Raw genomic sequence first — 16,397 nt, 5'->3', positions numbered from 1 at the left:
GCCGGGGGGGGGGGGGGGTGTTGGGTATTCGCTCCATAGGACGCAACCTTTTTTCCACCTACTTTTTTGGGGGGAAAAGTGCTTCTTATAGAGCAAAAAATACGGTACCGTGGAATTATCTGCTATACTTAAAAAACAACTGGGGTTTTTTTTCTGTGACCCTTTGTCCTATTACTATCTCAAAGTGGGCAGGAAATGCAGCCTTTTGCCTCAAATTATCACCCCATTGCTAATATTCCATTTTTAGCTATACTAACAGAAAAATAGTATTTGATCACCTATCAGATTTTGTTGAATCAACTAATGCTTTACATCCAAATCAAATCATATACTTTTTTGTCTTATTAATATCTCATCAAGGACTACCCATAGATATTGTTCTTACTTGTATGGACCTTCAGACCGCCACTGGGCCAAGCACTCCCGGTTGCTGAATACTCTTCGTTGGTCCAACCTTTATTAATTATTCATAAGGAACTCATTTTATATTTTTTCATCTATTATTTTTTTAAAATTTTCTATATTTTGAAACATCACTTGGCTTATAGTGAACTCTTCCTAGATTCACGTCTCCCAACATGCATGTTTCATAGAAAAACTTTTCTTCAGGGTCGAGGGAAACTGCGCAAACAAAAATAACCACTGACTATGCCTTGCTTTCTCATAATTAAAAGACAAATTAACAACAGAAAGGGCCTCTACTGTATTATAAAATCCAAAAAAGAGCCAGTTGCTTACCGGTTGAGGGAGCTAATTCGGGCTTGTAACATGGCCGCGGTTTGTAATTAAGATCCTTAAGTACAGCTGGCCTGACGTACATCACTAACGTATAATGTCATCGTCATACCAGTGCGAGGCAAGGCTCTAACAGGACCAGAACCGGAGACCTAAAGGCCCTATAGGATCGATAGCCACTCAATCTCTTCATTTAATCCAGATAAAGCACCATATTTTGTGTGGGTGTAGTCATGCCACCCATCCTCTCAAAAGAAGAGATGGGGGCACTAGGGACGTGAACACTCACAGTACTGAACAACCTCCTTCACTGTTTCCAGGGGAGAATTTGTGTTGAGTTTGGCTCCTATGCTCAAAAATCAAACAAAATTTTTTCAGACCTCCACCCAAACTATAACAAAACGTTTTATGATTTTAATGGCTACATTACATTAGTGATTTCTATTCCACTTTTACCTTGTGGTTCAAGGCGGATTACATAAGAATTGTTATGATATTAAGAAGTACATATTGTAAGATAATAAGAAGTACTTAAGGAATAGTTTGAACACTTTCTAATTTACTAAGGAGTAGATAGTATTGCAGGAGGCGTTCGGGACATGTCTGGTTGTGTTATATTGGTTTTATATATTTTTTGAAGAATAGGGTTTTTGTTTCTTTTTTGAAGGTTTTGTAGTCTGTGTTCGAAATTAGCAGATTGATGAGTTGTCGGTCCAGTTTCGCTGCTCTGGTGGCCAGTAGGTTGTCATACAGTTTTCTTAGTTTGAATTTTTGGTTGGCAGGTGTGTGAATATTGTGTGGGTTCTCCTGTGTCTGGTTGAGGTGGATTGAATTAGTCGATTGTTCCAGTAGGTTGGGCTGTCTCTGTTTATAGCTTTGAATAGTAATGGGGTAGGGACAGGGACAAAACTCGCAGGGATGGGATGGGGAAATTGAGTTCCTGCGGGGACTGGGAAAAATTTGTCCCTGTGTTATTCTCAACTCTGTAGTTTCTATTAAAGGTCCCCTTTACTAAGTTGCATAGAGCAGTCAACACAGGTTACACAGTAAAGTAGCTGCTAGTGTGGACCCATAGTAGCAGACTTCACAAATTAAACCAGCCAGGACGATAAAAGACATATGCTAGCTGATTACTGTCCAGGACTTGCCCCTCCCTGTGTTAAAGGGGGGACAGCAGTGCATGCTTGGCCATAAGAGCTAGCACGTGGGGCAGTGCCATGCACTAACTGCCATGATTGCCAATAACATGGATGTAGCAAATGCCACCTCAAGAAGTGACCTTAAATGCAGTCCAGTAGCATGACTGCTGCCCAAAGTTAATATACAAAAGAGGCACAGTGGTGGTTGCATACCTTCATATTTCCCCCTGCACTTCAGAACCTCCCCCAGAGATATTCCCCCTTCCCCCTACCTGCATAGCCCAACCTTCCCCCCTACCCCTACCCCAGGGTTTCCCCAATAGTTTAGCAGCACTAGATAGGTGCTTGCCCTCTGCTCCTGCCACATATGGCTCTGGGTTTCAAAATGTAGAAGTACCACTGGGAGTAATGTGACCATACGTCCTGTTTTGAAAGGGACTATCCCGTTTTTAGGTAGCCTATCCCCTTGTCCCCAGCACAGCTTCGGGACACCGAAATGTCCCGTTTTCAGAAAGAGAGCAACCCATTGTAACAATTTAAAAAAAAAAAAAAAAGTTGCTCTGCTTGGGGAGAAAGAGATGCGACTTTACAAGCAGAGGGCCCACAAGCCTTCCCCCCACCCCACCCTCCCCTCCGATGTCAATTCTGACATCGGAGAGGAAGTTCCGGGCCATCCAATCGCTGCCTGGCTGACCCGGAACTTCCTCTCTGATGTCAGAATTGACGTTGGGGGAAAGGCTTGTGGGCCCGCCACTTATAAAGTTACTGCATGCACCTAGCCTGTTACTGTATCGGCGTCGGGGAAGCAGGAAGAAATCGGCAGTGGTGGCTTGGAGAAATCGACAGCGGTGGGGGGTTGGGGCAGGGAGAGAGAAAACGAAAGACAGAAAGGGGGGGGCAGGGAGAGAGAGAGAGAGAGAGAGAGAAAGAAAGACAGATATCTACAATGTTATTACCTAAAAATAGGCAGGGCTTCCAGCAGAATCCTTAAATCTATGCCGTAAATGTGTCCATTCCATGATGAGTGGATCTCCCTGTACCTATAAACTGTAGGCTCTGAGTTTGTAGCATCCCTAGTTAATTTGGAGAGTAAACAATCTGATCTGGGAATTGAACTCAGGTCTCATTACATGGCAGTGCATAACTTGAACCGTTGGACTGGTCTTTTTGTTACTTTTTAAGAAAACTGTTCAATCAATATTCAGTGGGACTGTACGTGTTGGGCAGGGGTGCAGATAATGCCACTTACAATCTGGATAGACCTCCTCTGCACTCTCCATGTAATACTGAGCCAGTCCAATGGCATAGCCTGGACCGAATTGGCACATATATCCTGTTAGTCGTGATATTCAGTCCACTAAACCAGGTAACTGCCCAGATAAAGTCAGAACAGCAAAAGTACTCCCCTGACTTTATCCAAACACAGGTCCGAATATTGCTGGTACTCAGATACTTAGTGGCTGCTCCAAATACCAGCATTCAATATCTGTGTATAAAATAAAATGGAGGCGGTTGACATTTTTAAAAATGCTGATCACCAGGGGGGGTATATTTATTCTGTGTTGTGGTTCTACTATAGATGCCAACCAAGACTACAACAATTTCATATGGAGGATGGAAATGTACCCAGAGTCACCGCTAAGTGACCTCTAACCATTTTGCAGATCATACCACTTCTTTTTCTATTAACATTCCTGTATTTTACTATTGCGAGCCTCTTATTGTGAGCCTCTTTATCCATGCTGTCTCGGCAAAGGTGATACCTTAACATTGGGACCATTTCCCTCCTTTAATGACTGCATGCTGTCAGTCTGTTCGGGTGGGAGTCCCGCAAACAGTGTCCCCTCCTGAAGACGCTCCAATTCATGAAACTTGAGTTGGGGGGGGGGGGGTCGAGGGAAATATGAGACAGCGTTAGAATTCTGATCACAAGGTTTTAAGACCAGAGCGATGTCCCAGAAGCACCACCGCTTAAGATAAGTACAGACTGATAAGTTAAGAGTTTAAGATCTATATGCAGTGGTATGAGATGGTGATCAGCTCTGATGGCCTCATTAACAACCTGCTCCGTGTTGATCATTAGAGGTTGGTTGTTGGGTCTGAGCTTGTCACATACACACTTTTTTAATGTATTTATTTATTTGCAGAAATTAAAGTTAGAAAAAAAAGCTTTCAAGATGATGAGTTATTTGGAGTTAAAATATTAATACACATAAGTCCCAAAACCACACTTTCTGGTAGCTTTTCAAGTCCAGAGGTAAACTTCATTACTCTTCTGCTGCCACATGCATTACTATTTGATTTTATAGCTTCGGTTTTAGTGAAAAATAAATATTATTCAAAATGGCAAAAAGCAGATCATTTAAAATACAGCAAGCACACAATAATCATTTTTCTGTGTAACTTGATCATCACATTTCCCTCAAATTAGCACTGTTTAAATGATAAACACTGCTCAATGAATTACTGAAATTAAAAAAGAGCATGCACTTCATATGTCTACTTGGAGGTAACCATCTCTGGTTTTAAGGCAGTTTCACCACATTTTATTTAAGCTTTCAAGAAAACAGAAAAGATCCTTACCAGCGGGTTTGGAAGAATAAATCCATATTCTTTGGATATATAGAACTTTTCTAAACTAAAAGGCATGGATGTCTTTTGATGGGCACTGTTGGTATCCATGATGTGACGTTAATCTGAATCTACTTTCCCTGTGAATCAGCAGATTATAAATCTTAACGTGGTGCTGCGGTCAGGGTACAGAGTACTGAACTAGATGAAATGATGTTCTGGTCTGGAGGTGCACAACCCTTTAAATGTTCAAAATGCTGGATCACAGCTAGTCAAGGTACACAATCCTTCCTCTAAAAGCTAGGTGGATGATAAGCCGATATTGTGGTGAGCGAGCACAGCATAATGGTGTTTGCCTGAAGATTTGACAGAAATTTCTAAGTACCTTGTCCTGGGGTGGAATATATGCTGACCAATGACTTTCAGACCAAGCTAAACATTGCTGAATGCCAGCTGATAACACTCTGTTATAGCCTAGCCAACATAAAAAGCATGGATTAAAGGAATAGCCGAAGAGGCCAATGTCCAAGGCCCTCCAAATTCTGATTGCATCCAGTGTCCCTTACCAATTCAGACCTGAATTTTCATTTTATCCACTTTCATGATTTACAAGCACAATAGCTCAGGTAACCCCTATGCTCCTGGCCTGTTTGTGATGGCTCTGAGATTTCCAGGTCATGTTTAGTTAGTATCTTATTTTTCTCTCTTTTTTCTTCTTCTTTGTAGTGCATTATATGGCACAAGCCAAGGAATTAGGGCCAGGGCTGCAGATTTCCATTGAACGTGGGCCTAAAGTTTTCCACACCACTTAGGGCTAGATTCACTAAACCTTCCGATCCTGTACTGACGATCACAAAACCAGTTTTACTGGTTTTGCAATCGTTCCCTGACCCCAACCCGATTCACTAAACTGCTGCCCGACCAATCTCCTATCCGATCAGATCCAACCCATGCAAATTAGGAAAACCCCATGCAAAATAAGCAAGCCACTTGTTTGGCCAATCAGGGACTTCCTTAGGTTCTGCCCTTAGGAAATCCCTGATTGGCTCAGGCAATCTCAGGCTCCTCCCAAGGGAGGAGCCTGGGGCACCTGAGCCAATCAGGACCTTAGGACCCTCCCCGTGCATCACATGCCAGGGCAGGGCCTAAGGCCAGCAGTGCTTCGCGAGCCCGACAAGGAGCAAGAGCAGGAAGACTTTGCAATCCATCCTGCACCCGAAGATTGGAGGCCTACGGAGCAGGAGGAACTGAGCACTGCTCCTGCACCCAACATTTACAGGTACAGGGGACGGGGCATTCACCTGCATCCGGTGGCAAGAGGGAGTCGATATCCCTCGTGCCGTTTGGTTTGGGGGTTGAGTCTGGAGTCAGCACGATGGCAGGAGGGAATCGGCAGCCCTCCTGCCATTTTTTTGCAGCGGCAGGCATTTTTGGGGGGGTGAGGGAAGAGAGCACTTTGTAGGGGTGGCTTTTTTATCTTTATCTTTTAATTGGCCAGATATTTGCGTGTGTAATATATGCAAAATATCTGTGCCATAAAAAAAAAGTAAAAAGAACCCGGCTGAAACCATGACAGCAGTGATATGAGGCTGCTTCGCCTGTCACTACTGTCGGGGCTGCCCCGACTCAATCACTCACTGAGCGATTGAGTCAGGGAGTTTGCATGCGCACATTGGTTACCCGTTGAACATAGAATTAGTTATAAAATCTTACTTTTAACCTTTACAACACGTTTAAATTATCAACCGGAGTTCATTAACAGACTTTTAATTCCTTATAATTCTTTAAAATCGCTTCGTTCAATGTCACAAAATCTCTTCATTAAAATTAATCAACACGTTGCGTTCCAATAATTTTGCTGTTACTGCCCCTATTACCCAATCATTTGCGCAATGAATCCGAAATAAAACAATTCAAATCAAAATTAAAAACATTTTTGTTCCAGGATGCCTTTGGACAATCTGTCCTCTTAAGGACAAAAACAAACAAATTTTATCATTTTGTACCCTAACCTATTGTTCTTTCCTTTTTTGTTTTGCTTTTTCTTTCACGATTGTAGTTCTTCCCTTTCTTTCCTATTGTTTGAAGTAAGTCCATATGTCTTATTATGTATTTTACTAAGCCACTTTGGTTTTGTCTAGTATCCCTGATTTATAATCTGTTTTTATGTAAATTTTATATTGTACACCGTTTAGAAACTGATTAAGCAGTTTAAAATTTTTTTAATAAACTTGAAACTTGATTTGCACCTCTCTGCAAATCATTTGCATGCAAAAAAGATAGTGAATCAATTGCTGTTTCAAAATCGGCCAGGAATCGGTCAACAGCGATTGAATCGCTATCATTAGTGAATCTGGGCCATAGTTCATGGGTACATAGATCTGGTTTTTAGCTAGGTCACATTATGCAAATACATTCAATGAATATTCATAGTGGATATCCTGATAGCCAGATCAGTTTTTATGCTACACTGAGTACCTCTCCAGTAGTATATTGTATTTTACATACTTTGCAAAAGGAACAGTCTGAGCTTTGTATTCCCTTTTCCATGTACAATAGCTAGGTTTGCAGAAAGTGTTTTGAAATCATTTGAAGCAAACTAATCAGAGAGAAGATAAAAGACACCAATGAGAGGTGAAGTAGGAAACCTTAATTCCTAAACAAAGCTTCATTTATAATTATAACACTGCCTATGAAAGATGCTTCTGAACATTTGCTTAGTATTACTGTATGGTTGCATAAGGAATAGGTAACTATAGAAACATAGAAACATAGAAACATAGAAATAGACGGCAGATAAGGGCCACGGCCCATCAAGTCTGCCCACTCCAATGACCCTCCCTATCTATCTTTGCGGATAGATCCCACATGTTTGTCCCATTTGGCCTTAAAATCTTGCACGCTTCTGGCCTCAATAACCTGAAGTGGAAGACTATTCCAGCGATCAACCACCCTTTCTGTGAAGAAGAACTTCCTAGTGTCACCGTGCAGTTTCCCGCCCCTGATTTTCCACTGATGTCCCCTTGTTGCCGCGGGACCCTTGAAAAAGAAGATATCCTCTTCTACTTCGATGCGACCCGTGAGGTACTTGAATGTCTCGATCATATCTCCCCTCTCTCTACGTTCCTCGAGTGAGTAGAGCTGCAACTTCCCTAACCGCTCCTCGTACAGGAGCTCCTTGAGTCCCGAGACCATCCTGGTGGCCATTCTCTGGACCGATTCCAGTCTCAGTACATCCTTGCGGTAATGTGGCTTCCAAAATTGTACACAGTACTCCAGGTGCGGTCTCACCATGGATCTATACAGTGGCATAATGACTTCCGGTTTACGGCTGACGAAACTCCTGCGTATGCAACCTATGATTTGCCTTGCTTTGGATGAAGCTTGCTCAACTTGATTTGCAGACTTCATGTCTTCCCTGACAATCACTCCTAAGTCTCTTTCTGCTTCAGTTTTTGTCAAGATCTCGCCATTTAGGGTGTAAAGTTTGCGTGGATTTCGGCTTCCCAGGTGCATGACTTTGCATTTTTTGGCATTGAAACTGAGTTGCCAGGACCTAGACCAGTGCTCCAGTAGAAGTAGGTCATGCATCATGTCATCTGCCATTGAATTATTGTCTGTTGTGCTCTTGTTCACTACATTGCTTAGCTTGGCATCATCGGCGAATAAAGTTATTCTTCCTCGGAGCCCTTCTGTCAAGTCTCCTATGTAGATGTTGAACAAGATCGGGCCCAGGACGGAGCCCTGTGGCACTCCACTTATCACCTCTGACATTTCGGAGGGGGTGCCATTCACCACTACCCTCTGAAGCCTACCTCCAAGCCAGTTCCCAACCCAATTTGTCAATGTGTCGCCCAGACCTAAAGAACTCATCTTGCTTAGCAACCTGCGGTGTGGTACGCTATCAAATGCTTTGCTGAAATCTAGGTAGACAATGTCCAGGGACTCACCAGCATCCAGCTTCCTCGTTACCCAGTCAAAGAAGCTGATCAGGTTGGATTGGCAGGATCTCCCCTTAGTAAATCCATGCTGGCGGGGATCCCTTAGTTTCTCCTCGTCCATGATTCTATCCAATTGGTGTTTGATTAGGGTTTCCATTAGTTTGCTCACTATCGATGTGAGACTCACTGGTCTGTAATTTGCCATCTCCATCTTGGAGCCTTTCTTGTGGAGTGGGATGACGTTAGCTGTCTTCCAGTCCATCGGGACGTTACCTGTACTAAGGGAGAGATTGAAGAGCGCGGATAGCGGTTCCGCTAGGACATCACCCAACTCCCTGAGCACCCTAGGGTGTAGGTTGTCAGGCCCCATTGCCTTGTTGACCTTGATTTTTGACAGCTCGCAATAGACGCAATTAGTGAACTCAGGAATTATGACTTGGTACGAAGATTTCACTAGGTCAAGTTTCAAGTTTAATAAGATTTGTTATCTACTCAAAATCATGTATTTCAATGCGTATTACAGTTTTCCAATAGATACAATAAAAAAGGGTAGACAAAATATGACATTATATACAGATTAAATCTATTCTAACACAATCTGATACAAACTGATACATAAAGGGTAAATGGGGTGGATTACAATCTTTAATAAAAAAAAAAAAAAAAAAGGAACATTTAGGGAGGAACATGAAGAATGGGATCACATAAAATTCATTAAGATCTGGGAATTTTATTTTTGGGAAGTTAAGTTGTCTATATATTGAATGCATCTTTATATAGAAAGCTTTTTAAAGAACGCTTGAATTTTTCCAAAGATGATTCATTACGTAGGTACAGTGGTAAGTTGTTCCACAACTGAGGAGCTATGACTGAAAAAATTGTAGATCTCCTGGTCCCTATTATTTTTAGAGAGGGAATCGTTAGTAGATTTTGTTGCATCGATCTCAGTGCTCTAAATGGAGAGTACAGTATCAAGAGTCGATCCAAAAATAATGACATGTGTGACTGTTGAATTTTAAAAGTTAGCAATATGATTTTATAAGTTATTCTGTGTGTAATTGGTAGCCAATGTGCAGCTTGTAAGAGTGGTGTAACGTGGTCGTATTTTTTTTGAACTTGTAATAATTTTTAAAGCTGTATTTTGTATTATCTGTAACCTTCTTATTTCTTTATTAGTTATGCCATGGTATAAAGTATTACAATAATCTAACCTGGAAATGATTAATGAGTGAATAAGAATATTGAGAGCTTCGGGTTTTAGAACTTTTGATAATGATCTGATGAGGCGTAATTTATAAAAGCAATTTTTAACTACTGAACTAATTTGATTATGATAGGAGAGTTCCTGGTCCAAAATTACTCCAAGAAATCCCAGCTAACATATGGTGAACCTTTAAATGAATACAAATATTCCCTATGCATACCCAAGCTCCATGAGTAATCCCTTCCAAAAAAGTTTCCTTGTTTCTCAGCCCCCTTCCATCTCTCCTGCACATACAGTATAACCTTGTGCATAGTAAATAACCAGTGGCGGGGGGGGGGGGGAAGAAGTCTATCCCAGGCACCCTTTTGGTGGGGCTGCTAGCACCCATCCTCCTCTCTGCCCCCCTCCTTTCCCACCCCCCACGCCTCCATATCTTTTTAACGTTCCTGGCGCAAGCAGCAACCTGCTGCTCACGCCAGCATTGGTTCTTCTTCTGATGTCACTTTCTGGACTTGCATCTAAGAAGTGACATCAGAGAAAGAGCCGATGCTGGAACGAGCAGCAGGTTGGAAATACAAATAGATCTCATGCATATTCATTTGGGAAATCCTGAAAACCCAACCTGGCAAAGGCTGAAGTTGTATATCCCTGCTTTATCAGCTCATTTAGCCAGTTAGTAGACTGTCTATCACTGCTTACTGGTTGAGTGTTGGTTCTGCCTATGTTCCACCCTGGACCACCCCTAACTTAGCTGGTTGGTGTTTTGGCAGTCAGAGGAGATATTCAGAACTCTATCCAGTTAAGTGCTGCTATATATCCAGGCAGTGGGGTTTAACCAGGCAGGGGCAGGAGGCGAGTTTAGACCATATGTTCTGGCCTTGTTTTACATCTCAACAATTCTGGGGTGAGGTTTCGTATGGAGATATAATGTTAATAATATTAATATAAGAGTTGGACCACTTTAATTGTTGCTGACATGCATCTCTGAAACAAACATTCCTATATCAATATTACTAGCACAAGAAACACTAACAACACAGAATGACATTAACAAGCCAGTGAACTACTGCATATATGTGAAAGAAGCAGAGATCATCAAGATAAGAATGCTAAAACACGGCTTGAATTCTCTTCTGTGCTCTGATAAACAAAACTTTTTTCAAACTTTCCTTCATACTGTTTTTCTCTGACTTTAACCATAATAAAGTATTTCAAATTATCTTTCCTACCCCTTCATAACTCATTTTTCTCTCTCTGTGATTTTTTTGTTCTGTATTACTTAACAAGGGGCCCAGTTTCGCCTTCCATTAAGATTCTCATATATTTTGGCTCTGTTCCATTATTTCTCTTGATAATCCATATCACATGATAAAAGAGCGCAGATCCAGCAAGTAGGCCACCTGGATCCCAGGGAGATGTAGAAACAGTCACAAATCAATTATTGTCAAGTAAGTGCAAAGTATACATCTAGTTGGCAATATAAGAAACACAAAACCTATTTTATGGCCTTTCTGGCGTCATCCTGAGGGATATTTTTCAGCCCCCAGTGAACATAAGAAGCTTTTCTATACTATGGGAAAGGAATTTAGTGATAAGGAAACTTCAAGAAAGTTTATTATTTAAAGATTAGCATAGATAATATGTATGTGAATGCCTAGAAACTTCCTGCTTAGGTTAAAGCATTAGGGGACTTTTGCAGAGATTTATCTGCATTTTATGATGGTCAGTGCAAATTCCTCCCACTCCTCTGTCCTCTCTTTCTCTCTGGCTTTTTCCCTTTGCCTGTGTGTCAGGAACTCTGTGTGTGTGGAGCATGTTTTAGTAGGGCTTTTTTTCAGGGGGGAACTATATTATCTTTGTTTCATGGGGGGGGGGAATCTATATTATGTACTGAAACATTTTAGTACATGAGCTTGTGTTTTTTTCCTCTAGAAATCCTTAGAGCTTAAGGTGAAAATTTCGGCTTTAATACTTTCTACTTGTAATTTCTTTTTATCTGTAACATATTCTTCTATGAGTGTGTGAAAACCTTAGCTATCCTAAGTACCGTATTTTCACGTAGATACCGTGCACCCGTGTAAAACGCGCACACGGGTATAGCGCGCGAAAATCACAAATTTATGTACAGAAATTTTTATATACCGCACACACCCGTATACCGTGCATGCCGCCCCGACTCTCCCGTCGCCGCCCGACTCTCCTTTCGCCCGCCCAGAGTCTCCTCTGGTCCCGACTGCTCGTTTCCACCCCTGCCCCAGTCTCCTCTGGTCCCGACTGCTCATTTCCAGCCCTGCCCCAGTCTCCTCTGGTCCCGACTGCTCGTTTCCAGCCCTGCCCCAGTCTCCTCTGGTCCCGCCTGCTCGTTTCCAGCCCTGCCCCAGTCTCCTCTGGTCCCGCCTGCTCGTTTCCAGCCCTTCCCCAGTCTCCTCTGGTCCCGACTGCTCGTTTCCAGCCCTGCCCCAGTCTCCTCTGGTCCCGCCTGCTCGTTTCCAGCCCTGCCCCGAGTCTCCTCTGGTCCCGCCTGCTCGTTTTCAGCCCTGCCCCGAGTCTCCTCTGGTCCCAAATGCTCGTTTCCAGCCCTGCCCCAGTCTCCTCTGGTCCCGAATGCTCGTTTCCAGCCCTGACCCAGTCTCCTCTGGTCCCGCCTGCTCGTTTCCAGCCCTGCCCCAGTCTCCTCTGGTCCCGCCTGCTCGTTTCCAGCCCTGCCCCGAGTCTCCTCTGGTCCCGCCTGCTCGTTTCGCCACCCTGTCCTGCTTGCCGCTCTGTAAGCATGCGCAGACCATCTACAGACAAAGAAGATGGTCTGAGCATGCTTGCCGCTCAGTTTTCTGTGCCGGGTTGTCGGGGCGCGCTTTTGATCTGTCACCAAGGCGGGCCTTTGTCACGGTGTGCTTTTGACCATGTGGCTGTTTCCCCCCCTCTATCTGGTAATTTGCCCAGTAAATACCATTTTGCCTTTACAACAGCATCTCAGCCTTTGGGTAAGCCTATAAAAGATTAATGCTGCATGTAGAGCCCACATTTCAGTAATTTGATCTCTTCAGATTGGTATTCTGCATTTATCTACCTGGTAGTAGAGTTTATCAATTAAATTTAAATTTACCGCCATAATGGAAGGAATGAGACGAAAGTCATATACAGCGGACTTTAAGCTTAAAGTCATTGCGAAAGCTGAGGAAATAGGCAACCGAGCCGCAGCGAGAGAGTTCAATGTTGGAGAAACATCGGTGCGTGAATGGAGAAAAGATAAGAAGGAACTGGAGAAATGCAATCCGCGCAAACGGGCACATCGTGGGGCCAAACCAAAATGGCCTATGACTTGAAGCACTGGATTCTGGAGAGAAGGGAGCAAAATCAATCAGTCTCTACTGTTGCGATTCAGATAAAGGCAAAACTACTTGCCAATAGAAGAGGAATACCCGACTTCAAAGCTGGCTTCACATGGATCTCAAAATTTATGAAAAGGAAAGGACTATCAGTTCGAATGAGAACAACTGTTGGCCAGCGACTTCCGGATGACTGGCAGCAAAAATTGATTGATTTCCGTGACTTTGTCGCCAAAGAAATATCTGAACTTGGCATCACTGCAAAGGACGTCATCAACATGGATGAAATTCCAAAGGCATTCGACATTCCAGCGACAAGAACCGTAGCCCCCACAGGTACTAAATCTGTTGCCATCACCACAACTGGGCATGAAAGAATATGTTTTACAGTAGTTCTTGGTTGCTCAGCTAGCGGGGTTAAGTTAAAGCTCATGCTCATTTTCAAAAGGGTCACTATGCCCAGTGGAAAGCTGCCCACCAGTGTGGTTGTGCACTGCAACAAGAAGGGATGGATGGACTGAGACGTAATGAGATTGTGGGTAGATAAATGCTTTAGGGCAAGACAGGGTGGATTCTTTGCAAAAAAATCCTTGTTAATTTTTGATGCCATGGCTGCCCACAAAGAAAAAAATGTTCAGGCCTATATTAATTCTACTCGTGCCCACATCGCTGTGATACCTGGAGGCCTGACGTGTAAGCTGCAGCCACTTGACATCGCAGTGAATCATCCATTCAAGACTTTTGTTAGAAAGGAGTGGGAGCAGTGGATGTAGAGCGGCACGCACGAGTACACACCTGCGGGGCGGCTGAAGCGGGCAACTTTCACAGAAGTCTGCAAGTGGGTGGCTTCAGCATGGGACAAAATAACACCAGATACCATTCGAAACGGATTTAGAAAAGCGGGCATTGTTTATGAAACCAATGACACTACGGCTACTACCAGTGCAGCGGAAGGAGGCAACAACACGGATATCAGCGATGATGACGACGATGACGATATCACTTCAGAAATAAACAAGGATCGTCTGCAGGCTGTGCTCACTTTATTTAATGATGATGATGACAATTCAGATTTTGATGGATTCAAGGATTCAGATGACTGTGATGATGATGACTGAATAAACCTGTAAACTTTGTTTATTTACCGTACAACTTTACCGTAACTACGGTAACTGTATTTAGATTATTTTGTCCTCGATACTTCGTTTGATCTACCGGTTAATGTTATAGTTTATAAGAATGAACATGTGATTTCTGTTCTTGTTGCTGAATTCATACTCACTAACTCTAGATTAAAAGTTATACGGTTGTTTACAAGAATGAACAGTTTTTTTCTTTTGACGTTTTTGGTTGGAGGGTGTGTGAATGGTGCGTGAGTTCTCCTATGTCCATTTTTGTTCCCATTATAAAAAACACTGATAAGTTCCCAGAAAAAGATACATTAAAATAAGAAGTGAAAACAAAGGCCCCTACAGATGAGAACATAAGAATAGCCTAACTGGGTCAATCCAATGGTCCATCATGCCCAGTAGCCCATTCTCATGGTAGCCAATCCAGGTCACTAAATACCTGGTCAAAACCCAAAGAATAACAACATTCCATGCTACCGATCCAGGGCAAGCAGACGCTTCCCCCATGTCTTAATAACAGACTGTGGACTTTTCCTCCAGGAATTTGTCCAAACCTTTTTAAAACCAGCAACGCTATCTGCTTTTACCATAACATAAATCTTTCATTCCAAACAGAGACCTTGCTAGATGTCAAATACAGAAAGAACAAGGTACCGTAACTTCACAAGGACTTAGCTGTGCAGGAATACCTATACCTATATACCTATACCATATACCTAGTGCAAAAATGTGCTTCCGGATGCCAGCGAGCCCAGCTGTTTCCTCTGCTGGCGGTCCCGCCCCTTCTCTGAGCCCTGCTGCGCTGCTTCCTCTTCCGGCGGTCCCGCCCTTTCTCTGATGTCAGAGAAAGGGCGGGACCGCCGGAAGAGAAAGCAGCGCAGCACAGGGCTCTGAGAAGGGGCAGGACCGCCGGCAGAGGAAGCAGCTGGGCTGGCATCCGGAAACAAGGTAGACAGCTTCTCCATGGGGGAGGGGTGGAGGCTGTGGGGGTGCGAGAGGTCCTTCGGGTGGGGGTGCAAGCGGTCCTTTGGGGTGGGAGTGCGAGCGCTCCTTCCGGTTGATGAATCGGGCGTCGGGGGGGAAACTATGTAAAAAAAATTTTGTACAACGCGCTCACGCGTATAACACGAAAGGGTATGCGCAGTTCGTAAAAACCACATATAACGCGCGCGTTATATGCGAGAAAATACGGTATTAATGAGAAAAGATTATGAGTTTTGGCTGTGTACTAATTTAGGCATGAGTAAATACTTTGGATGTTTTTAGAGTGTGGCCCCTGAGAGCCTGTCTAGTGTCCCACAGTTTCCAACAAAGTTCAACAAATTTTTGGCTTTCATTTCCCTCTTCTAAAATTATCTTGGGATTGAGTGGTGCAGTGGTTAGAGCTACAGCCTCAGCACCCTAAGGTTGTGGTTTCAAATCTCATGCTACTCCTTAGGGTTTCATGATTCCTGCCGCTGTGTTTTCTGATCCGTGGCCGAATTCTATTTTAGAATGCGATAGCAGGGAACACTCTGGCCACTCCCCTCCTTCCGCCCCGACTCACTTTAAGGCCCGCTGTTCGTCGTCGTCGCCCCCCCCCCCCCCCGCGCACCCCTCCCCGCCGCATCCGAACCCCCATTGACCCTCCCACCATGAGATGACCGACAAACCTCCTGGCTCGAGCGGCGTCTGCAGCACTCTAAATATGCTGCTTCGCGGCCTTCTACTGCCCTGATTTCCTCTGCTGCATCCCTGTTGACGTCATCGGGGATGCAGCAGAGGAAATCAGGGCAGTAGAAGGCCGCGAAGCAGCATATTTAGAGTAATGCGGATGCCGCTGGAGCCAGGTGGTTTGTCGGTTTTCTCGCGGTGGGAGGATTGGATGGGAGGTCAGTGGAGTCGGCTGCACGGCGGCGGTAGTGGCAGGGGGGAGATGGAAAGATGTTGCTCAAGGGTTCTACTGCACAGGGGGATGGGAGGGAGATAGGCAGGCAGGCAGGCTTTGGGGGTGGGGATGGGACAAAGCCTGAAAGGGGACATAGGAAGGAGGCACTGGGGGCACTAAGGACATAGGAGGCACTGAGGGCACTAAGGACACGGGAAGGAGGCACTGGGAGCACTAAAGACATGGGAAGGAGGGACTGGGGCACTAAGGACATGGGAAGGGGCACTGAGGGCACTAAGGACATAGGAGGCAATGAGGGCACTAAGGACATAGGAAGGAGGCACTGAGGACACTAAGGACATAGGATGGAACACTAAGGACATAGGAAGGAGGCACTGGGGCACTAAGGACATAGGAAGGTGGCACTGGGGGTATTGAGGAAACAGGAAGGAAGCAATGAGGGCACTAAGGACATAGGATGGGA

At 44.1% G+C, this 16,397-nt stretch overlaps 1 protein-coding gene across 1 annotated transcript in view; it reads right to left on the bottom strand.

Moving 5' to 3' along the window:
• The window catches only part of LOC117362937 (indoleamine 2,3-dioxygenase 2-like), a 46,248-nt gene extending 41,692 nt beyond the window's left edge, over positions 1-4,556 (bottom strand). The window contains exon 1 of the mRNA XM_033950027.1: positions 4,458-4,556. Coding sequence (XP_033805918.1) covers positions 4,458-4,556 — 99 coding nt within the window. The remainder of the gene's footprint in view (positions 1-4,457) is intronic.
• Positions 4,557-16,397: the final 11,841 nt, after the last annotated feature.

The sequence above is a fragment of the Geotrypetes seraphini genome, chromosome 6, assembly GCF_902459505.1.
Source record: "Geotrypetes seraphini chromosome 6, aGeoSer1.1, whole genome shotgun sequence".
In the NCBI taxonomy this organism is placed as follows: domain Eukaryota; kingdom Metazoa; phylum Chordata; class Amphibia; order Gymnophiona; family Dermophiidae; genus Geotrypetes; species Geotrypetes seraphini.
This window is presented reverse-complemented; position numbering and strand designations above follow the sequence as displayed.